Source organism: Pelodiscus sinensis, chromosome 2, assembly GCF_049634645.1.
Source record: "Pelodiscus sinensis isolate JC-2024 chromosome 2, ASM4963464v1, whole genome shotgun sequence".
Taxonomy (NCBI): Eukaryota; Metazoa; Chordata; order Testudines; family Trionychidae; genus Pelodiscus; species Pelodiscus sinensis.
This window is the reverse complement of record NC_134712.1, coordinates 221,649,964-221,673,215: the sequence shown is the minus strand read 5'-3', so window position 1 is coordinate 221,673,215 and position 23,252 is coordinate 221,649,964. Positions and strand designations below refer to the sequence as shown.

General features: G+C 43.2%; 1 protein-coding gene across 5 annotated transcripts in view; it reads left to right on the top strand.

Moving 5' to 3' along the window:
- NEBL (nebulette) overlaps nt 1-23,252 on the top strand; it is a 416,787-nt gene that overhangs the window by 318,039 nt on the left and 75,496 nt on the right. For 3 of the 5 annotated variants that reach the window (XM_075922490.1, XM_075922489.1, XM_075922492.1), the window contains exons 6-7: nt 12,855-12,956; nt 15,670-15,771. The exons of the other annotated variants lie outside the window; for them this stretch is intronic. In XM_075922490.1, coding sequence (XP_075778605.1) covers nt 12,855-12,956; nt 15,670-15,771 — 204 coding nt within the window. The remainder of the gene's footprint in view (nt 1-12,854; nt 12,957-15,669; nt 15,772-23,252) is intronic. 5 annotated transcript variants of the gene reach the window in all.

Here is a 23,252-nt window from a genome sequence, read left to right as displayed (position 1 = left end):
TAAAATCACTATGAGCATAATTACTCACTCTCTCTGTTTCTCTATGTCTTTGAGATGCAGTGTCAAAAGATTTTAAAGTACCTATTATTTTCTGTTATGACATTGGTTTGTAAATTTGTTTTAAAGCAAATTTCCCTGAATTTATATTTGCATATTTTATGCTTTAAAACAGCATGCTACTCTTTATTTATGCAAAACTTCAAATGGCTTCAATATCTGTTTGTCAATTTTCATACACTTCTGCAAAGTTTTGCTGTTTTTAGAGCCGTCAAAAATGGTATTTTTGTCCTGATCTTGTGAACACTTATGCTTATAAGTATATTCATGGGAGTAATACTGAAGAGTTCTACTGAACTATTCATGAGCATATTTGCAGAATATAGACCCGTGGTGCAGTTTTGCAACAGACTAATAGATGCTTAAATTATTGATTTTTTTCAGTGGACTGCATTGGAGTCACTGAGGAATAGAATTTGTCCTCATAGTTTTTTCAAACATGAGTTACCATTACTATTTAAAAAATACATTAATAAAAGAGTTATTTAAAAATCTTATGTACTTTATGGATGCTTTCTTCCCTTTTTTCATTTCTCACAGATTAGACAATAAAATAGCATTGTCATATTTAAGATTTTGACTGTGTAAATTTGGTTTTAGTTTCATGTTCTCATACACTAGTTTAGTGCTGCATTTTTGTGGTTGCAAATGCTAGAGAAATATTTATGTTGGTTGAAAAAATATAAATACAAAAACAATTTCAAGGAAAAATTCTGTTGGTCTTCAGTTTTGCAGAAGATTTATTTATAGAAACCTGAATTTTAGGCAAAATTTGGGTAGCATAATTACGTTCCTTTAAATGTAATGTAAAAATTATGAGTAAATTCTGCGACTTTCTTGCACTCCACTGGAGGTTATACTATATGTTCATAGTGGTGCCTTCTGGCTTTGGACTCTTTGAATATGTTTGTACATCTCTTTGGAAAAATGAAGGTTTTTTTTTTTTAAATAATTTTGTGCTGCATTTGAATAATAGCTTAATTAACATTGCCCACTTCAAAATGTAATACACCCCTTAGGCAAATTCCCAGTTGTTTAAAAGCTTGAGAGATGGTCAGCAACTAAGAGGCTGTTGAGAGACTTCAGGGGACACGGTGCTGGGAAGAGGGTGGAATTCTGGGGCTGAGAGATATTTCTAAGCTACCACTCTCAAAAGCAACTCACAGCCAACCCACTTTCCCCTCTTGCTTGCAAACTGACAAGCTGTGCCACCTCTTGCTTTTGGAAATCATCAGGATGTCAGATGAAGAAAGGGTATGGGACATAGCTTGAGAGAAAGAGGCCAGTGGCTCTTGATATGAAATTGCAGCATAATAAAACTCTCTGTTCATGGGGATGGGAGTTCTTTCTGATTCTCACTAAGGATGGTGAGAATCAGTTTTGGGGATGTGAGAGGGTTGTGTTACAGTTAGGGAAAGAAATTATAGTGGGAAAAGAGATGGAACCCATGGTATGTGAGGAGTTGAGGAGAAGTACAGGAGTGGGGCTTTTAGGGTCAAAAACTATCATCATTTGGAATTGACTGTCCTTTGAATTGTAATTATAATTTGTAAATCCACAGTCCAAAACAGCCCCCCCCCCTTTGTTCCCACAGCTGTGCATTCTCCTGTTAACAGCATTAATGAGGTAGTGTGCAGATGGGGAAATAAATAAAAAGCAGTCATGCTGTCTCCATACATGCCATAAACACAACACAATAGAATGTTTGTTAAGTAAAGGAGAACAAACACAGAAGGGAAAGATGTTGTCGTATGACATTTTAAAACAGAATATTAAAAATAATGGAAAATATGGGAAAACATTCAGCCTGAACAAACTAATAAACCAGCTTGTTGCATCCAGTTCACTGTTCCCCTCCCCAGCCCCCCTGCCCCATTTCTAATATAGATCTAAGATGTGGGGGGATACATTTTTATTGCCCGTGAGAAATGGGGTATGGAATGCCAGTTATTGTTACATACCTACTGTGTGAAATTACTTGGACACCATACTAAATATTTGCTTGGGGATTTTTCATTTTGTGAGTAAAGGTTTAATTAAGAACCACAAGAGGCTTCATGTTCAGCTCTGAATATGGAAGTTTGTTAATGGAGATATTAAGGATTCCAAATATGAAGCATCTGCCTTTTGGAACTTAGGCTATTTGTAGAATCGTTGCTTTGAGGAGAGAACAGTGTTAGAAAGAAATTCTCTTGCAGGAATAGGAAGACAAAGCTCTTTTATCCACCACTCTGTACAGTATACCTAAGGGAGCAGAACGTATGTTTACTTACAATGGTCTGCCAACTCAATTCAACCTTTACATGGAGGGTTTACATCTAATAGGATTAGGATGTGTTTAAGACTATTTACTCAGTTTTAAAATAAGACTGACATTTATACTCAACTGTGTGAAATGTGCAATTTCCTTTAAAAATGAAATTGTATTCCACTTACAATACATTTGTGCTGACAATTTGAAACTGTGATGTGCTGTAGGCCTTCACACCACTTTGAATAATATTAACACCCTGTTCAAGTGTGGGTTGAAGCTGCATAATAGAGAAATACTGTAAAATCTCCTGAACAATGTGATCATCTGTAAAGGGAAACATTTTCACCTTTTTAGTACTTCTAACAAAAAAAAAAAAAATCACTCTCCGAAGCATAAAAGCTGTAGGAAATGTGCTTGTAATATTATTCTAAGCTGTGTTCAACACTGAAATAAAAGTATGTTCACTTAACAGACTATTTTTCTATAAATAAATTGTGTTTCTATTGCATACAAGTTTGTGTGAAATGAACATTAAGAGCTTGACTTCATCATACAAATGTCATGCAATTTGGAGAGAGGCTGCCAGTTTACCCTATATAACTGTGTGGTGCTATCTTTTTATCTTATCCAAAATTTTCCAAACCATGGACTGTAATTTTTGCCTATGGGCTGTAGAGATCTGGCTGGTCACATGGTACAGATTCTCCTGTTTCAAGCTGAGAAAAACAGAACAGATGGGAAGGAGAGAAGAAATGAAGAGCAAAAGACGACAATATAATTAACATTTTCAAAACGGAGAAAGCCCTTGTTCTGTTTAAAAAACTGTAGTTGCAATAGTATAATAAGATGCAACTGGTAAGATGGATGTGTGGCAGTGTAGTTACAACTGAGGGAAGAGGTGATCCTCAGACAATCTGTCAAGATGTAGTTAATATTGTGAAAAGTTTGTGGACCTATGATCTACAGCAGGGTTGGGGAGCCTAAGGCTAGGGGGCTGGATGCTGCACCTGGGTTGCCTGGATGTGGCCCCCAAGGCTAAGGGCCTCCCCCAGCATTAGGGAGCCTGTGCTGGCACTCTAGCCCCCCGCAGCACCCAGCTCCCAACTGATTTTTCTGTGGGTCAGCAGCCCCCAACCCAAAAAAGGTTCCCCACCCGTATCTACAGAATGTATTTATAGGGCTCTATCACTGGATAGTCTGCATATTAAAATGATAGCAGTTATAGAGAGGTTTACCTATTCACTTTGTTTTACAAATGTTAATCTTTATAGCATTCCCTTGTGCAATATGTAAGTGTTGTTATCCCCTTTTTACAAATTAGGAATCTGAGACATCCTTTCCCAAGGCCATACAAAGTAGATGGAAGTTTTGAGAATAGAGCTCAGGTCTCTTGGCAGCGAGCTTCATCCTTATCCCACTAGGTAACATTGTCTTTAAAATGATAGTTACCTTGATGGAAGACTCCTGGAATGTATGAAGGATCTACACAGTCCAAATGAAGTCAGAGTTTTTAATATCCCCACTGACCAATTAAAAAATCAGTATTTTCACAGAAAAGCATGTTAACACATAGTATGTATGTTTATCTTTTAAAACACAAGTGTGAACATTGTCCACAAAAATAAATTCCAGGATAGGAATTACATGTCCTTTGATAAGACCCAATCAGCAGATTAAAATTAAGGGCATGTTTAACCATCATTTGTCCACCACCACTTTGGAAATTGCTGTAGTGCAGGATTCTTTTTCCTCTGAAGAAGGTGACATTAAAGCTATGGATTGATGGGTATTCTATGCTGAGTATATCTTAAGAAAAATCACACAAAGCTGTCTAGCTTTCTGTTGACAGTGGTTGTCAACAGCAGCTCCCTCTGGGCCACTCCCACCTGGTGATGAAAATGGTTTTACTGCCAGTGTATATGAGACTGAATAGTTTTCAGCCCCATTACCAAAAAGGATGATGGTGTCAGTCTGTAATGTTCCAGAAATATTTTCTTTCATGCACACAATCAGTGAAGCAGTTTTCAACACCATTTGAGGGTGAACCAAGCAGAGCTATTATTGGCAATGTTTGTCACCATCTAGGTACTTTCCTCATGTAGATGGACTCCAGAGTGACAATACTGTAGCACAGACTCAAGAGGCTCAAACGGAGAGTCATGGGCCATTCAAAGTACCAAAATGATTAGTTCACTTTAAGACTAAGGGTCAAATTCATCCCTCAGAAATGTGTGCACAACTCCTATTTGACTTTCGAATGTGTATTTCAGAGGTAGCACTAGCTGCTTGCATGTTCCTTAAAATTCCATTTTGAACAGGAGCTAGGGTGGAGGACATGATGCAGAAAGGCATCTGAATCCTTTAAAACAAGGGCTCTTTTACTGAAATAAAAATGTAATATAAAAAAAAAACCCAAGATGATTGACAGTCAAAGATTCTGCATCCTACATAGCAACCTGTTTACATTTCATTCCCCAATGAATAAAAATTATAATGCAGGTGGAATTAAAAATTCAAAAATCAGATGGAGGACTTCTTACTCTGACTCTATAACCCTCATTTCAAGAGGAGTAAGGGAAGTTGAAGGAAGAGCATTCTTCCTTTGACCTCCTGCTGTGTAGACAATGCCAAAAGCTGAATTATGCAATTTTGACTTTAGCTACGCAATTGACATAGCTGAAGTTGCATATCTTAATTCGACTTTAGCCCTGCTGTGTAGATGTGCCCCAAGACAGATTCTCGGGTACTGTAAAATGGGTGCATCTCATCAGACTTTGGACCTGTGTCCATTTACATGAGCAGGTCCTATAACACTAATTAACTAATTATGGACTAGGTCTTAACTTTTTCTATGCCTTGCAAGTAATTCAGACAATTTAGATAAATCTGCAGGGGCACAAGGCCTTTTTGTTCAGATTAGCAATCAGGTCACTAGATGTTTCTTTAAAAATATTCAACAGATGACTACTTTTTATAGCAAGTTTTCTAAAATGATAGTCTAGTTTAAAATTAATAAAATAACATAAAACTAACAAGAATATTTGTGTATTGATGGGAAATAACTGCAATGAGGAAACAGATGCAGATTTTCCCTCTTATCTCTCTCTTTTTGTCTCCCTCATACTCATTAATCTTCTCTTAACTCTCAGCTTACCCTCTCAGGGTATGTCTACACTACAGCGCTAATTCGAACTAACTTAGTTCGAATTAGTTAATTCGAACTAAGCTAATTCGAACTAACGCAACTAGAACTAAAAACTAGTTCGAATTAGCATTTTGCTAATTCGAACTAGCGCGTCCACACTGATTGGACACAGGGGCGCATTTAAGGGCGGCTGAAACCGGTTCTGGCAGGGCATCAGGTCAGTAGTTGCATTGTGTGGCTGCTGTCTGAGGCTATCTGAGGCGCGTGCTTAAAGGGACCCCCCTGGACAGCAGGTTCTCAGCTTTTCCGCTTGCTTGCCAACCTCACCGAGGGACAGCAAAGCGTTGGTCTCTGTGCCCGTCTGTGTCGGTGCTTCCCTTCGGGGGGGCCGCCGCAGGTGGCAACATGGAGCCAGAGCTCGCCCTGCACCTTCTGGTGCACTTTCTGGACTTGCTGCTGCAAGCCTGCCAGCAATGGCTGGAGGCTGCCTGGCACCACCTGGTGAACGTCAGCCCCCTGCCTCTCTGCCTGGCCGCCCTGGGGGCCGTGGAGGAGCCGCGGCGGCGCCCGGATGCCGGCGTGCCCCGCCGCATCTGGCGTCTGGACACCAGCAGCAACTTGTGGGACCGCATCGTCCTGGAGCGCTGGGAAGACCGACAGTGGACCCAGAATTTCAGGATGAGGAGGGACACCTTCCTGGAGCTCTGCGAGTGGCTCGCCCCTGCCCTGTGCAGAAGGGACACTCGCATGAGACCCGCCATCCCCCTCCAGAAGCGAGTGGCCATCGCCCTCTGGAAGCTCTCCACGCCAGACAGCTACTGATCCGTCGGGAACCAGTTCGGCGTGGGGAGATCCACCGTCGGAGCAGTGCTCATGCAGGTACGGCACTCATCGGCCACTGGACCGGGGGGGGGCTGCAAGGAGGGGATGGGCCGCCCCAGGGAAAAAGGGTGGGGGAGGGAGGAGGCGAAAGTGCCCCGCACCAGTCTCTCCCGGCCATACTATACGCCGCCCGGGGGGGGGGGGGGGGTTGCTTCCGGGAGTGGGGTATGGGGCACTGCCAGGGCACGAACACTCCCAGCCAACCGGGCGCCCCACTGAGTCGCGCTTTGCTGTGTCTCTCCGCAGGTGGTCAGGGCCATCAACCGGGTGCTGCTCCGCAGGGTGGTCCTCCTCGCCGACCCAGACGCCATCATCCGGAGCTTCGGCGCCCTGGGCTTCCCCAACTGCGGGGGGGGGCCATCGACGGGACGCACATCCCCATCCGTGCCCCGGAACACCAGGCCTCCCGGTACGTCAACCGCAAGGGGTACTTCTCCGTCCTCCTGCAGGCCGTGTGTGACCACCGGGGACAGTTCACGGACATTAATGTGGGCTGGTCCGGCAAGGCACACGACGCACGGATGTACCGGAACTCCTCCGTGTGCCAGAGGCTGCAGGCCGGGACCTTCTTCCCCAACCGCCACATCAGGGTCGGGGACGTGGACATGCCCGTGTGCCTGGTGGGGGATGCCGCCTACCCCCTACAGCTGTGGCTGATGAAGCCCTACACGGAGCACCTCAATCCCTCCCGCCAGGCCTTCAATGCCAGGCTCTCCAGGGCCCGCATCGTGGTGGAGGGGGCCTTCGGGCGACTGAAAGCCCGCTTTCGATGCCTCCTCGCCCGTCTGGACCTCGCCGAGCACAATATACCTCCTGTAGTGGCAGCATGTTCAAATTGCTGCACAATTTGTGTGAGAGAAAGGGGGAGGCTTTCCTGCCAGCCTGGATGGCTGAGGCTGACCGCATGGCTGGCCACTATGCTCAGCCCCGCACCGCCGATGTCCGGGAAGCCCTGTGGGAGAGCTTCCTGGTGTAGGAGGAGGAGGACTGAACTCTCCCTGCATGCCCCACTGGGGCCTTCTTCCACCCTCCCCCCCTTCCCCTTTCCCCTTCCTAACCACCCTTCCTAATGTCAAATAAAGACACCTGTTTTGGCAAACAACATCTCTTTTTATTTAACACAAGTGGGGTGCGGGGACGGAGGAGTGAGGGTGGGAGAGGGGAGGGGGAAACCTGGGAGGAGGGAGCTGGAAGGGGAGGGAAGGGAGGAAGGGAATGGAAAGCTCAGGGGTGGGGTCAACGTGCCTCTCCCGTCTTGCAACATTGCGGGTACGGGAGCCTCGGGGGGGAATGGGTGTGGAGTTTGGGGCAGGAGGGACGGGGGCTGCGGAGGAAGTAGGAGGGGCAGGAGGAGCAGGAGCAGGAGGAAGCACGAACCGGTCGAGGAGGCTCTGGAGGTGGCCTCTGAGGGCACGGCCCTGCTCCTCCAGCGCCTCCAAGCTCCGCTGGCGCAGCCTAAGGTCCTCCTGGACCCAGTGGTCCTGGGTGCGGAGCTGGTGATCCAGGAAGTGGAGGTGCCACCGCTGGTACTCCTCCTGGTTCCTGGCTCTCCTGCTGGCCCGGGCGCGGGCGGCTGCTGCAGGCGGGGTGGTGCGCCCTGCAGGCCCAGGTGCTGCGGCTGTGGTGAAACAAAAGCAGCGGTCAATTCTCCCTGGGTCCCAGGTGGGTGAAACCCAGCCCCCCTCTGCAAGGCCAGGGCCCCTGCATGACACCCAGCTGCTGCTCCGTGGTGGGCAAGGCCCAGACGCACGGTCCCTGGGCTGCCTCTCCCCCCAGCCCTCCGTACACATAAGGGGAGCATGATGGTACTCACATGTGGAGGCCTCCCCGGCCTTGGACGACACAGGCGAGCGGCTCAGTGGGGTGCCTCCGGGGTCCTGGGTCACGGGCAGGCTGCTGCCAGGCTCCTGGCTCTCGGTGTCCTCCTCCTCCTCCTCCTCCTCCGTGTCAGGGAGTGGTCCCTCTGCCCTGGGGTCAATCACCACCCGGGGGGCAGGGACGGCATGAGCCCCCAGGATGCGGTCCAGAGCCAGAAAGTGGGGGCAGGCCTCTGGGTCGGCCCCTGGCAGGCAGGCCCGGGAGTAGGACTGCCGCAGGTCCTTAATCTTGCAGCGGACCTGCTCCCTGCTGCGGTGGTGGCCTCTGGCCAGGCTGGCAGCCATGCGGCTGTAGACAGCCGTGTTCCTGTGGCTAGTGCGGAGATAGTGGACATTGGAGGCTTCCCCCCAAACCTGGATGAGGTCCACGATCTCCGCACTAGACCACGCAGGCGCCCTCCTCTTGCGTCCCCGGGTAGGCTCCTGGGAGCTGCCAGGCTGGTCCCGGGAAGAGGGGGAGGGCTGGGGGCCATTGGGTGGCTGACTCATGGGGTGTCAGGTGCAGGGTCTGCTGGCACGGTGCTGGCAGCCTTGCAACTGGCACAAACACTGTAGCCAGCCCATGGCCCTTTAAGGAGTCCGGGGCCGGGAGGGGGGCAGTAGAGTTTGCCTGGTGTTGGCCAGAGTGGCCAGCAGGGCAAGCTGGGAAGGGCTAGCCTCCCACTAGTTTGAACTAAAGGGCTACACAGCCCTTAGTTCGAACTAGTAAGTTTGAACTAGGCGTTAGTCCTCGTGAAATGAGGTTTACCTAGTTCGAACTAAGCGCTCCGCTAGTTCTAATTAAGTTCGAACTAGCTGAGCGCTAGTGTAGCGCCTATCAAAGTTAATTCGAACTAAAGTCTGTTAGTTCGAATTAACTTTGTAGTGTAGACATACCCTCACTGCTGCTGAAAGCTGCAGGACTCTCAGCAGCAGAGTTCTATGCAAAAAAAAAAAAAAAAAAAAGTGTGAATGGACACATCGGGCTCGTCTACACTGGCCCCTTTTCCGGAAGGGGCATGTAAATTTCATGAGTCGTAGTAGGGAAATGCGCGGGGGATTTAAATATCCCCCGCGGCATTTAAATAAAAATGTCCGCCGCTTTTTTCCGGCTTTTAAAAAAGCCGGAAAAGAGCGTCTACACTGGCCCCGATCCTCCGGAAAAAGTGCCCTTTTCCGGAGGATCTTATTCCTACTTCAAAGTAGGAATAAGAGCCTCCGGAAAAGGGCACTTTTTCCGGAGGATCGGGGCCAGTGTAGACGCTCTTTTCCGGCTTTTTTAAAAGCCGGAAAAAAGCGGCGGACATTTTTATTTAAATGCCGCGGGGGATATTTAAATCCCCCGCGCATTTCCCTACTACGACTCATGAAATTTACATGCCCCTTCCGGAAAAGGGGCCAGTGTAGACGTAGCCATCATGTATGGCTATTCACAGTGAGAGACAGAGGGTAGTTCTTGAGCTACCTGTGGCATTGTTCTTTTCTGAAGAGATTAAGTAACCCTTTGATAGTCTTTATTATTTACATTATGATGGCACCCAGTCATGATTGTAGTCTCATTTTATGAGACTACACAGACAAAGTAAAAGAGGGTCCCTTCCCCAAAGAGTTGAACTTCTGTTTTCCTCTTTCCTACACAGTGGTATTTCCTCCATTTCCTTTCCTATTGGTTTTCTTCATTTGTGATGGGGTTCCCTTTTCTCTTTTCTTTAGTTCATTTTTCTATCTTATGCACTTTTCTCTTCCCTCTTGTGATTTTTTTCTTCATTTCCCATGATCTGTATCCCAACCCATGATTGTGCAGATTGCTCACTGCTGCTGCATCTGTTCCACCTCTCGAGCGGAATAGCTTTCCTTTTTACTGTTATAATACTGTATAAAAAAATTAAGAAAGCATTTCACTAGATGGAGCTGAATACCAGCTGTGTAACAGGGGCCAGCACATTGTTCCAGTGGGGAAGGGTCAGCATTCAGGGACTGAGGTTATTCAGGAAATGGGAAACATATTTTTTTCCTTTCTTTGGCCTACCTCTGACAAACTACTGTTCTGCTGCATAACATTTTTATTCTCACTGGAGTATGACATGCTGCAGAGTGGAGCAAATATATATTGCAGACCTTTGTAAAACATTAGATGATTTTCCCTCAGACATAAGTAATAGGTAGGTGGAGGAAGAAGAAGGATTCACTCAAGGGAAACCTTTGCAATAGACCTTGCATCAAATATCATTGGGAATGGTGAAATATAGAGGATTGTGACTGCTTGATTTTTCCCCCTTCATCCTGAAACTAGCCATAATCTATTATTTCATGCTGTATATGACCATGTCATTTGGTCACAATAAGTGTCCACCATGGTGTATGGTGCATTGATTTTTCCTTGTTTGAATGTACCAGTCACTTCAGTCCTAATGTCTGTTTTGAGCACATATGCTGGCCTTTAATTTGCAATTTACATGGATGATAGGGTCCTATTCAAAAACCTGTTCCTGCTGCCTTTGTGGTGTTCACCTCACCTCATGTGGTCATTAGGATGAACAGCATATAATTAGCTGAATCCATGTAAAGCTCTGCGCTGCATGCAAGTGTTTGTACATCTAGTGTTCTTTAAAAACAAAATAAAAGCACTTTTTAGTTGTTCTCACAAACCGATAGCAAATAAGAAATGTTAGTTTTAAAGCTAGGTGATAATTATGATAGCCTTTTTTACCTGAGTTTAGCTGCTGTCTGCACTATGTCACTCTTTGTGAGTTAAAAATGATAAGATCTTATTTGTGGGCAAACTGCCAAGTAGATTGAAGCCTTCTTAGCTTGTCTTCTTCACTGACACCATATGGATGCAAACTTACTTTCTTGTTGGCTTAAAGATACTTTCAAATATGTGTAAAACAGATAGCTGTATTTGCTTTTTAGCTGTTCTTTCTGCAAACGGTAATTGCTGAGAGCTGCAGTTTGTGAATGCTGACCAACCAGCTGAATTTGTTAAATTATGCACAGATTAAAATATTACATTTAAAAATGTTAATTGTATCTATAGGTTTGTAATAGCTAAATTCCCAAGATAAGGGAAGCTCAGAGGAGCATATGATGCTGAAATAGAATACTGAAACATATTGCAAGGTGTTAAGCAACAAAAGAAATTCTAAAAGACCCTGCAGTAATACAGAAATGATGTTGTTGCATTGATGCAATGCCAGATTTTATTTTCAGCTTTTTAACTTCCACATGAGGTTTTCATCAGATGGAAGCTTTGAACTATCAAGGGAAGTTTTCTTGATCATGCAAACTGGTTCAGCAAAGTAACTCATGAAAGCTGACTTGTGTGGGCACATACATGTACTACTAGAAGGGAGAGAGAAGGTCCAAGGAAAAGAAAACCATAACTTGGGACTTGGAACTGTGGTATATTTCAGAGGTCTGTGCCATTTCCCAACATGCCCTGATTATTTCATTAAAGGAAAATCTTTGGATGTATCCTGCTCATGCTTGGCCTTTAGGCAGAGGCCCTCCTAGTCCATTCATTATATCCCCGAGTTTTTGCCCAGTCAAGAATTTTCTGCCTTCATCATTGCATGCTGAAACATAAGGAAAGATGTCATCTCATTGTAGTTGTTACCCAGAGATTCCTGTTCTCCTGTATCACCGGGGAGGAATATTTAATAAAATGGCAACAACATTGCCTCAACTGAGGGAGCTATTCATCCCATTAGGATTTCAATTCCTGTACAGTGCAGTGGAGGCCTACTGGATTATGGGATTCTGTGCAGCACAGGGGGCATAGGACAAGATTAGCCATATGAAAAGGCTTCAGTGTTGTACCTTTTAACAACATCGTTTGGTTCTTTGCAATGCTAGCACTTTATTCTAGTCTTTTAAACAAAACACTTTTTATGCTAACATTTATATTGTATTGCTGATTTTTTCCCTTTATCCTGTTAGCCTGTATGTGGGCCATACTAAATAATTCCTAGAAGCAAAGGTTTTCTAAGTTGGGTTGCAGACCTGCCAGGGAAAGCCCTTGGCAGGCCCGCAATGATTTGTTTATGCTAAAGCTCTGCAGCTACGGAACCTCACAATTGCCATTGGCTGCGGTTTGCTGTTTCTAGCCAAGGGGAGCACTGGGATGCTGCTTCCCGTAGCTTTTCTTGGCTAGAAATGGCAAAAAGTAGCCTATGGGAGCTGCGAGGCTCCATGGCTGTGGACCTTTAGAGTAAACAAAGTGTCACGGGCCTGCCAGGGGCTTACCCTGGCGGGTCCGTGATCTGAGTTTGAAAACTCTTGCTCTACAGTAACAAGGTGGATCATTTATTGGACCAACTTCTGTTCATGAGAGACACAAGCTTTCGAGCTTATACAGAGCTGCTGCTGCTTCTTCTTCAGAGCTCTGTGTAGGTTTGAAATCTTGTTTATGTCACCAATAGAAATTGATCTAATAAAAGTTATTACCTCACCCACCTTGTGTCTCTAATATCCTGGGATCAACATGGCTACAACAACACTGCATAAATAATACCTGTCAAGTAGGAATTGGCTTGAATAAATGATTTTTTCTGGAGGTTTATTGCTTTTGGTGGATGAGTTGATAAGTCATTCAAATATAAACTTCTGTTTTCAAATAAAAACTTCTGTTTTTTAAACAACACTGTCTTTTGTTTGATAGGTGTCATATAAGAAAGATCTGGAGGATACACACAGATACACGGAAGTGCTGAACAGACCAGATATAAAGATGGCAACCAAGTTAACAAAGATAATAAGTGATGTATGACTCTTTCAGTAACTCTGTCAGTTTTTAAACTGACAATTTTATTCATCCCATCTGCTATCAAAGTGTAAAGAATGCTAGCTAAAATGTTCCAAGTTAGACATCTACATTTATATTTTGCCCTTTGAGTCTTTCTATATTTTGAGATAGTGCCTAGCATTTGGCTGCTATTGCAATACTATGTACAGGTTGGACCTCCGAAAACCAGGACTCCCTCATCTGGCAACATCCGTGGTCTGACAGGACCACAGATATTCCTGGATCAGGGAGTCCTGGCTGGGAGCCCCAGTTGCAAGATGGCGGAGCCCAGCAGTACTGGGGAGGGGATCAGAGCGAAAGACCTTGTAGCACAACTGGGCCTGCAGCAGCCCCAGTAGCAGGACCGGAGATGCAGCATTCTGGGCTGCTGGGGCTGCAGCAGCATGACAGCCCAGCAAGGAGGGCAGCTAGGGCCAGCAGCAGGAAGGGGAAGCGGGCTGGGTGGTTAATAGCAGGGGACCTCCCTTGGTTCAGCAAATTCCCTTGTTTGGGGCCAGTCAGATCCAACTTTTGTAGTATAGTTTAATTTTTTTATTTAAAAAAAAATTAAACTCTCCAGAAAACTGTAAAGCCAAGATTTTCAAAGTTGACTAGAACTTTTTGTGCCTTAATTTTAAAGTGACCAACTAGATACACTTTAATGGGGCCTGATTTTCAGAGGGTGTGTGCTCAGTACTCTCTAAAAAACAGGCTCCTTTAAGGTGTGACACGTTGAGCACCCTAAATCTGTAGTCTTTTTTGAAAAACTTCACTTCAATTTTGAATAACTTTGAGACTGTGACTGACCGGGCCGGGTCTGGGCACAGCTGAGGGTATCTGCTCAGGGCGAATTGCTCAAATTTGGGGCTCTCTCTAGCCCCCAGACTGGAGACCTTCCCAAATAGGCCACAAACCAGCCCCACCGAGTGCTTCAGCTGCCTGCCTGAAGCCTCACGAGCAAAACCCCTCTGATACTCCAGCCATATCCGTGCCCCAGATGGCCCCGGGCCTCATACACAGGTGAGGGGTCTTAGAACCCAATTTCACCTACCCTGAACAAGTTCTGTCCGGTTCCAAGTAACCAGCCACAGATCCCAGGCCAATTTACTCTCTGGATCTTACCCACAAATCACGCTGAGCCAATCCTTTAGAATCTACAGTCTAAAGGTTTATTACTACAAGAAAGAAAAGCACGAGAGTAAGGTTGTTAAAGTATCATACATTATATGCATTGAATCACCCAGTTCTCGATGCAGGCTTGCAGCAGAGATGTTATAGCTGCTGGCTTAAAAGTCCTTGGTGCACATCCTATGCCAGGATGGATCCACAGTTCTTCCTGGCTCGTGAATCCCTGTGAGGCTGCATCTGGGGTCAGGAGCAGATCTGGAGCCCCTATGGAGTTGGCCACATGGCATATTTATACCTCCTTCCTGGTTCCTTCCAAGCTGGCTAGAGTCACATGGTCAGTGGCCAGGTGTGTCTTTGGCCTCCAGAGATCCATTGTTCCCTGGAGACTTTCTCATTAGCATGTCCATTGGCAAACATTCCTCAACCACATTGGCCCATTACTCAACCACATACAGAGAAACTTCCAGTCTCCATACAGAGTACATATTCATAACTCCACACACAGGCATTATACAGATAAATGAAGAGCATATATAGAACCAGTAGAAAGTAAGCTTTTGTTTGCCACCTCACATGGCCCCCTTTGTACTGACTTTTGGGGCGAACACCCCCCCTCCCATGTGTGCAGCAGTGACCTGGCTGCTCCCCTCAAAATCCAATAACATGACAAAATGTTTTTGCTTTACTCAGTTATTTGGCACTATACCTACTGCCAGGGTTACACTGCCTTCATAGTGTAAAATCTTATGGGTGTAGTTTGAAGTGTCACAAATAATCTTTTGTGGATTCATATGCATTTTCCTTGTCCAGTGCATTTTAGAAAGAAAGTGCAGTGCATCTGCAGGAGTTTGTTCAGCTACAATTATCATGTAACATCAGATCCCTACATAGATACAAAATTTACATCCACGATTGTAGCCGTAAAAATGAACCACGTTGACATTCGTGGAAGTGGATACACGCAGATATAAAGTGGATATATGTAGATTTGCAGGGTTATAAAACCAAAATTTGTATTTGCAACCTCATTCATACGCAGAGAAATGAACTGTGAATATCCACAGATTTGCAGGGCTCTGTGTACCATTCACTATGTACAACTCTCTTAGCTTTAAGGGGATTGCACTGGTATAACCAAGAGTGATATTTGACTCTGTATTTGAAAGGGACTGGCACTCTTTCAGCCCAGTCTTGTTCTAAAACTATTTTCACCCTCTAAACATAATCTTATGTAAACTTTGGAGAAATGCTGATCCACTTTAACTTACTCTGACGTTACTGGGAGCAGTAGGAAATCACTGTTTCTCAGACTTGGGCTTTGTATTTGTTGAAGCTTGAGTCTTGAGTGCAGTGAAATGTATTTTAAGGCAAATAAATTTGTTAGAAGAGATAAAGCCTAAAAAGGCCCTCTTTTCAGAGGTGATTAGAGCATTAGTGAGAGTAGTGTCAGTGCAGGCCACTTAATGATGCTTGTTGTCAGTTAGCTATAATGCTTACATGTACTTTGATAAAACAGACATAAATACAGTGTAATTGTGATTAGCATTCACTTCTTTTTTTAAAGGCTGAATATAAAAAACAAAGAGGAGAAATGAACAAGGAGACAGCTGTACTTGGAAGACTAGATTTTGAGCATTCTCAGGAAGTTTCTAAACTTTTAAGCCAGGTAAGATTGTGCCAATCTTTTTATTCTGACTTCATTCAGATACCTGTTTTATAGTAACATAATCACATATTTAGTTTTTAAAAGATTATCTGTAATTGTGTGAAAATTGAGGATGTTGAGGGAAAAAAGGATGTTTTCAAAATTTTTTCATGCTGATAAATGTAAGATTTTTAGAAAATAGTAGATACAGGTTTTAGACAAAAAGTACAATGTGGTGTTTGACTCAAATACAAATTGTCTGCTGTGGAATTGGCGTTGTGCTATTTTATATAGATTTTCTGGGCTTTCAGAAATATTAACTATAAATTGTGGACAGATTCTGCCATCCTTACTCACCTTGCCTGGGATCTTAATCTATGATTAGTCTCATGAAGCAATAATGACTTTTTGTGTGTGCAACTGATGGCTATTGTGAGTAAAGGATCAGAAAGCAGTCCTCAGTTTTAAAAAGAATTCTTTAGATACTGTTATTAAAATCAAGGAAATAAAAGTATCAAAATTGGAGGAGTTACTTTAGTTCATATTACTTTATTTGATTACTAGACATAAAGCCATGGTGTCCAAATTCTACCTTCTTTTCTCTTTTAGTATTCTTGACTGCTGTGGTTCAATCCCATTTAGAAACAAACATTTTCAACTTCTTTTCACAAATTCTTTAGTGCCCGCTGGCATATCCCTCACTAGTAATTGAATTATTCTGCACTCAGAGCATTTTCTAAAACAAGGGGCAAGTTTTACCTCATATAAGTGAGCATAACTCCCCTTGATTTGACAAGGTGATATCAGTCTCCTCAAGATTTTAAAAGCCATGTGTAGAACAGTACCTTTTAATTTACATTTATATGTGGAAACAGTGTTATGTTTGGTTTTAAAGAGTCCATGATTCTTCTGATAGGATGAAATACTGCCCCCAGATGTCCGTAGTACAGTAAGAAATTACCCTTTTTCTTAAAGGGACCAAATACCTCAAAAGCTATAGTTTTTTGTAAAAAGGATTTTTTCTTTGCTTTGTTGAGATTAACCTTCAAACTCAGAATGGATTTTGTTTTCTAATAAGATTTTTTTTCTTCCATTGTGTAATTTATTAAATACTCATTTCTGTGCTGACTGAGAAGGCTTGTTTAATAGAGCCCTGGTACTTCACTGTAGGTTACCACTCTGTGCTCTGGAAACAGCTTGCACTCTTTCCCATTCACTCTGTGGAAAGGAACAAGTGTTAAGCTGTTTAGGTAACAGTACTGGGAATCAGAGAGAATGTTGGTTGTGAAGTTAATTATGACATTGAATGATTTTTGAAAATGGGCACTTCCTGTTCTTCCACTTTCTGAGTAAGGACGCTCATAGGAAGGTCTGGGTGGTAGGACAGGTAGGTAGCATACATGAAGACAGTCATTTAGTGGGATGAGTCTCCAGAAGCATATGACCGGTGAGTTTGTCATCAGTTTCACCAATTTTGCTGTCCAGCAGATCTTCAAATTGCAAGAGTTACAAAACAGTGGGACAAAAGCACTTTTATAAATCCAGCAGGGACATGCAAGGGCAGGTTGTATAAACAGGGATACTGCACTTTCCTGCAACAGCTGCATCTGCAGCAGGTTTCAACTTTGAACCCTCAAGCTGTTTTTGATGCAGCCATGTTTAAAACAAAGTGAGAGCAACAGCAAAACTAGAGAAGCATGACTTGTTTTTGTTAATCAAAAGAAATGTGGGATTTTTCACAAAACTGTAATTCCAAAAAAAAAAAAAAAAAGGCTGAATTTTGTCTATGAATGAAGACCATACATGACAAATGTGATCTCAAAGTGACTAATTAGAAAAGTTATGAAGCTGTGAAAACAGCATTTTATCTTGGAAGGTATTTCACAACACCTTAACGTAGTGTTCATTATTGGGCCAAGCACTGTGATGTTAATCATCATAGTCATAAAACAGTATGGTCATGTCTATAGTGCAGAGTTTTTGCGCAAAGCATCCAGACTACAAGTGCGTTTCTGTGCAAGTAAATTTACAGTAAGTCAGAAGAAGAGAGGGCTTTTTGCACAAGAGTTATTCCTCTTTCTACGAGGAATAAGCCTTTTTGGGCAAGAGCTCTTGCGCAAAAAGGTGTGTGTGGACAGCAAACAGGGTTTTCTTGAGCAAAAACAACCTATCAAAAGAAACACAGATGCCCTGGTGGCCATTCTGTTAATGGCAATCAGAGCTTTCTTGCGCAAGAGCGCCCATCCAGTGTGGATGTTCTCTTGCGCAAAAGCACATCACTTTTGCGATGCACTTTTGTAGTGTGGACATGCTTTGCACAAGAAGTTTTTGCGGAAGATCTCTTCCTCAAAAAGCTTCTTGTGCAAGAAGCCTGCAATGTAGACATAGCTTATTGGCTATAGCCTAAGCTGGTGCTGAATCAGTTTCACTATACAGCTCACAAATTCAATGAACTTCCATCTCTCTTTTCTTATTCTTAGGATTTTCTCCAGGACAGAGATTGTTCATAGTACTAACCCAGAAGTTCTATGATGTAGACACATGACTACTAGGGACTATGATGGAAGTTAAATTCCACTTGTGATCTTCCTCCACAATGGGTGGAGTTGCCAACACCCTAGGATAGCCCTGAAGTCTCTAGGAATTAAAGATTACTCTTTAATTAAGGTTTATATCATGTATTGAAGCCTCCAGGAATACGCCTGGCAAACCCATACAATGGTGAATCAAAGGTATGCAATGTAGATGTCATTAGCACATATTTAGTGGCCAGTCACTTTGACTAGAGCAGAAGAGCAGCTGAAACATCCTAGCACACATTGGAGCTTGTCCTTATTGAAAATCAGATGAGCCAGTTGAGGAATGCATCCACAGTGTAGAAGATGATGGGAACGTGAAATGTATGCATTTTTATGGTGGAGTGCATATATTCTATTCTATTCTATTCTATTCTATTCTATTCTATTCTATTCTATTCTATTCTATTCTATTCTATATATATATATATATATATATATATATATATATATATATATATATATCCAGTAGTGCATCAAGCAACATGCTGTTTGTTCTCTCATCTTTTTCCCAAAGGGAGAGGCATAGGGCATGGAGAATCCTGTTGTGGTGATTGTTAAATAAATCTGTTATGTGTTTATACTAGAGAAGGCAAGGTCAAAGTAGATGGACCTTGTTCTTGGAGTGGAAAGTGGTGAGGTTTGTGGTAGTCCCTAGGTCCTGGTAGAGTCCATTCCACAGTCTCGGGCCACCTCTAAGGAAGGTTCTGTCTCTCACACAGGCCAGTTGTATTCTTATTGTTCAGAAGTCCCATTGTGCCCCAGAAGCAATGTTGTCAACCCGTCTTCATCCTAGAGGTTTAAGCAGGCTTTTAGGTACTCTGGGCCTAGGACAGAGAAGGGGCTCAAACTCCTGGTCCACGGGCTGTCCCTGGCCGAAGCAATTGCACAATCCGGCCTGGGAGTCCGAGGGAGTGGAGAGGCCTTGTCTGTTACTGTTCCCCAAGCCCTGCAATCACCCCACCCTGTCCTGCCCATGGTACCTTATCCCCCAAAGATGTAGTTTCAAGGATAACAAGGGGAGCCTGGTGCAGTGCGGCTGCATTGGTCAAAGTGCCCTGCACTCTCCATTGTTCTTCATCTATCAGCTGTTCTCATCCAAGGCCAAGGGTCATTTCAATGGAAGTGGTATGGTTGTATTTGATGAAGGACAGTTGTGTGTGTCAGTTGCATATTACTGGCACTTGAGTTAATGTCCTTCAAGTCATTCAATGGTTGTGTTTATCAGGACCAACGATCCTTAGTCTTCACAAATCATAAGTACTTTTTATTTATCTTTTCCTTTTTGAGCCTTTGGAGTTCACATCTTCAAGCTTCTTAGCAATCAGGAGGGCAAGACTTCCTTCCTCCCCCAACAGAAACAGAGATTCTCATATAGTTCAAAGTACCTCAGGAGCTGAAGTTTTAAGAAAAATATCAAATATTTCAAGACTCATAATGTAGTTGTGAGCGTTGATGGCATGGGTGAAAGTAGGACAGGAAGCAGATGATGTATTTTAGTATGGTAATGCATGTGTAGACAGTGCAATGAAAATAGCCAAGGAGAAAAACGAGTGGTCAGGTGGTGTGGGTGTAAGCAAGGGAAAAAGGAAACAAGGGCATGACAGCTGAACAGAGTGAAGAAGGTAAATGTTTAACTGGCCATCAAGATTGAGACAAATCAAAGTCTTTTAAAAAAGCAATTGTGTGACACTCAACAGCAAAATGCTGGTGTCACTGAATTAGTGAATTTACTCACTGCACTATCTTCCCCCTTCTTATTGTTAATCATCATTAAAAGTAGAAACTTAATAGGACCCTGTGAACAAATGAAGCTTTAGTATCTGTTTTCTGATTATTATAAATGTATAATATAATTTAAAATATTATTTATTTTATAATTATATTCTCAGACCTGATAGCAATGAGGTTATGTTTTTGTCTGGCTATCCCAGAAGAAAGCTAGGAGATACGGGGTATAGTTAGTTAGGCCACAACTTTATTATCAGATGACTGGATCTACATGGCAGATTCAAGCATTCAATGCAGGAAACGCGGAGGTAATTTCGCTATCTACCCAGACACTTCCATAGACCTCCCTTTCCATCCTGATCCCCCAGCCAATCCGCTGCTGGAACCTTATTGTCCCTGCTCAAATGAGGGTCAAGGTGGGCCTTAAAGGGAGGGGGGTTTGAGATGGGCCATACTAGTCATAAGCACCTTGAGCTCCCCACCCCGCACATTCCACTCCTTTAACAAATATCTTCTTTTACCAAGCCATTTACCAGGTCACTGGAAGTCTGCTCACACTTACATAATGAGTTGTGACATCATAGTCTTGACTCCCATTCCCTACTCACCCTAACAAAGCCTCCTCTGAAACCGCTCTACCAGTCTGGTGGCGAGAGAAAAATTCCTTCCTAGCCCTGCAGGAAAGGAATGACTAGCACAGTGCCCATAGCTGGTCCTGACCAAACCTGGTGTTTTGCCATTTCCCAGTGCTGGGAGAGCGAGATGCTGCTCTGCCTAGTCTGGGGGAAAAGGGGCTTTTCTTGCTGAGCTTGCCCTTTATCAGCTCTTTTTCCTTCTGGTCCCTGGAGGATGTTGGCATCGCCATGCTGATTTGCTTTGCTTTAACAACAGTATCCACACCTCTCTATCCCTGCCACCCTTGAAGCAATATGCCCCTTCCCCTGGAAAGCCAGATTGTACCCCTTGAAGCAATATGCCCCTGGAAAGCCAGATTGTGCCCCTCTCCCTACTTAAAGTGCAGTGGGGTCAATCTCCTCAATTCTGTCTAAACTTAGCTTTAAAATAATCCACTAATAAAAAACAGTATTAAATACTCTCCTTATGATAATGTATTGTGTGGATATAAACTGTATTGAATATTAATTTGTATTTTACAGTAGATCAGTTTGATGTCTAATTGTTTTAGGGGAAAAATGAATGGAAGCGCTAACATTTTTTTCTCTTTTTTTCCTTAGCTTAAACTCAGTTAGTAATTGGAGGAACTGACTGTTCCAGACAAGTTAAACATTTCATTTAACTCTGTGCTTACGTTACATTTCATTCAGCATCTAGGTCCTCTAACACATTTTTCATTTCCTTGGTGCATTTTTGTCTGATTGTTAGGAAATGCTTTCGCTTCAAGTGCCTGCTTTTTATGTGGGTATGTTCTGGATCCAAGTGGCTGAATGATTCCGTTTTTGTGGGTTCTTCATAAATCTGAACAGTGGATGATGTCATCCACTTATGAAACTGAACCCTTTCAGTCTGAACAGCTTTGAAAAGCAGACTTGATTTAGGAATGTTTCTGTGGAGCTTCAAAAGACACTCTTCTGTCCAGCTGCAATACTGACTTTTACAGTGTTTCTGCAAGGCTAGTGAGAAAATTGTTTATCTAAGAGTCATTTGATGCCAGTGGGATCTTCTGGGATGTTGTTATGGGAAAGACCTGCTAAATCTGCTTATTCTTGAGCAACAATTAGACTGCCAATCCCACACATTTTCTTTAAATTAATTCTCCCATCTTAAATAAACAAACAAAAGACCTTAATTAAAATGGTAAATAAATATCCATTAATTTAAACCAACATAATTAGTGTCATTTTAAAAAAATTCATAACATTCATAGATAAGCTTCCACCAGGATAGTTAATTTGGACTCCCATATCCTTGCTTACTGTCCTACCAACTTACTGTAGAGCTAAGGATGACAGCCAGATACATTTTTGAAATTATTGACAAAGATGTTTTTGTAATTATTACCTTTTTATTTCAATTTCATTGTATTTTTCCAAGCTACATTTTTTTTCTAAAAGGAAGTTAAATAGTTCTCAAATCCCTGATGACTCTTTAATTTGCTGGTTCTTCTCCCACTCTCTCTTAACTGTGTTTCTAGCCATTCCTTAAAAGGGAGGGGGAAAAAAACGTAACCAGAGAAAGCTGTTATGTGTGTAGCATCCAATAAGATGTTTCCCCTGTGGCTAATCAGAATTATAATACTACTGAGAGTGCTCTTCAGATGCTGTTGGGGTCATCTTATATTACAGCACTCCTTCCTGTCTAAGGAGGAGTACTGCAGAAAAGGATGTAGGGGACCATAGTGGACCCCAAGCTAAATATGAATCGACAGTGTGACACTGTTGCAAACAAGCAAACATCTCTTGGAGATGTATTAGCAGAAGTGCAAAACAGATCAGTGTGGCAATGCTGACTCATCCTCCAGGGACCAAAAGGGAAAAGAGCTGAAAAAGGTCAAACTCAGCAAGAAAAGCCCCTTTTTCCCCAGACCAGGCAGCGCAGCACTCCACTCTCCCAGCATTGGAAGTGGCAAAATATCAAGTTTGATCAGGACTGGCTATAGGCACTGTACTGGGCATTGTGCTAGTCACTCCTTTCCTGCATGGCTTGGAAGGAATTTTTCTCTCGCCACCAGATCGGCCGAGGTGGAGTGTAATAAAGACACAAGAAGTAATTCTTCTGCTCTACTCTGCACTGACTAAAGTCTCAACTGGAGTATTGTATCCAGTTTAGGTGCCACATTTCAGGAAATATGTGGAAAAACTGAAGAAAGCCAAGAGAAGAAGAACAGAAATGATTAAAAGTCTAGAAAGCATGACTTATGAGAGGAGATTAAAAGAAATATTTTAGTGGAGAAGAGAAGAGCAGGGACATAACAGCTTTCAAGTACCTAAAAGGTTGTTACAAGGAGGAGGGAGAAAAGCTATTTTCTTTAACCTGTGATGATAGGACAAGAAACAGTAGTGTTGGACATCAGGAAAATGTTTCTGACTGACAGGGTGGCTAAGCACTGGAATAAATTGTCTAGGGAGGTTGTGGAATCTCCATGATAGGAAATTTTTAAGAGCAGGTTAGCCAAACACATGTCAAAGCTTGTCTAGATGGTGTTTGGTCCTGCCATGAGTGTAGGGGGCTGGACTT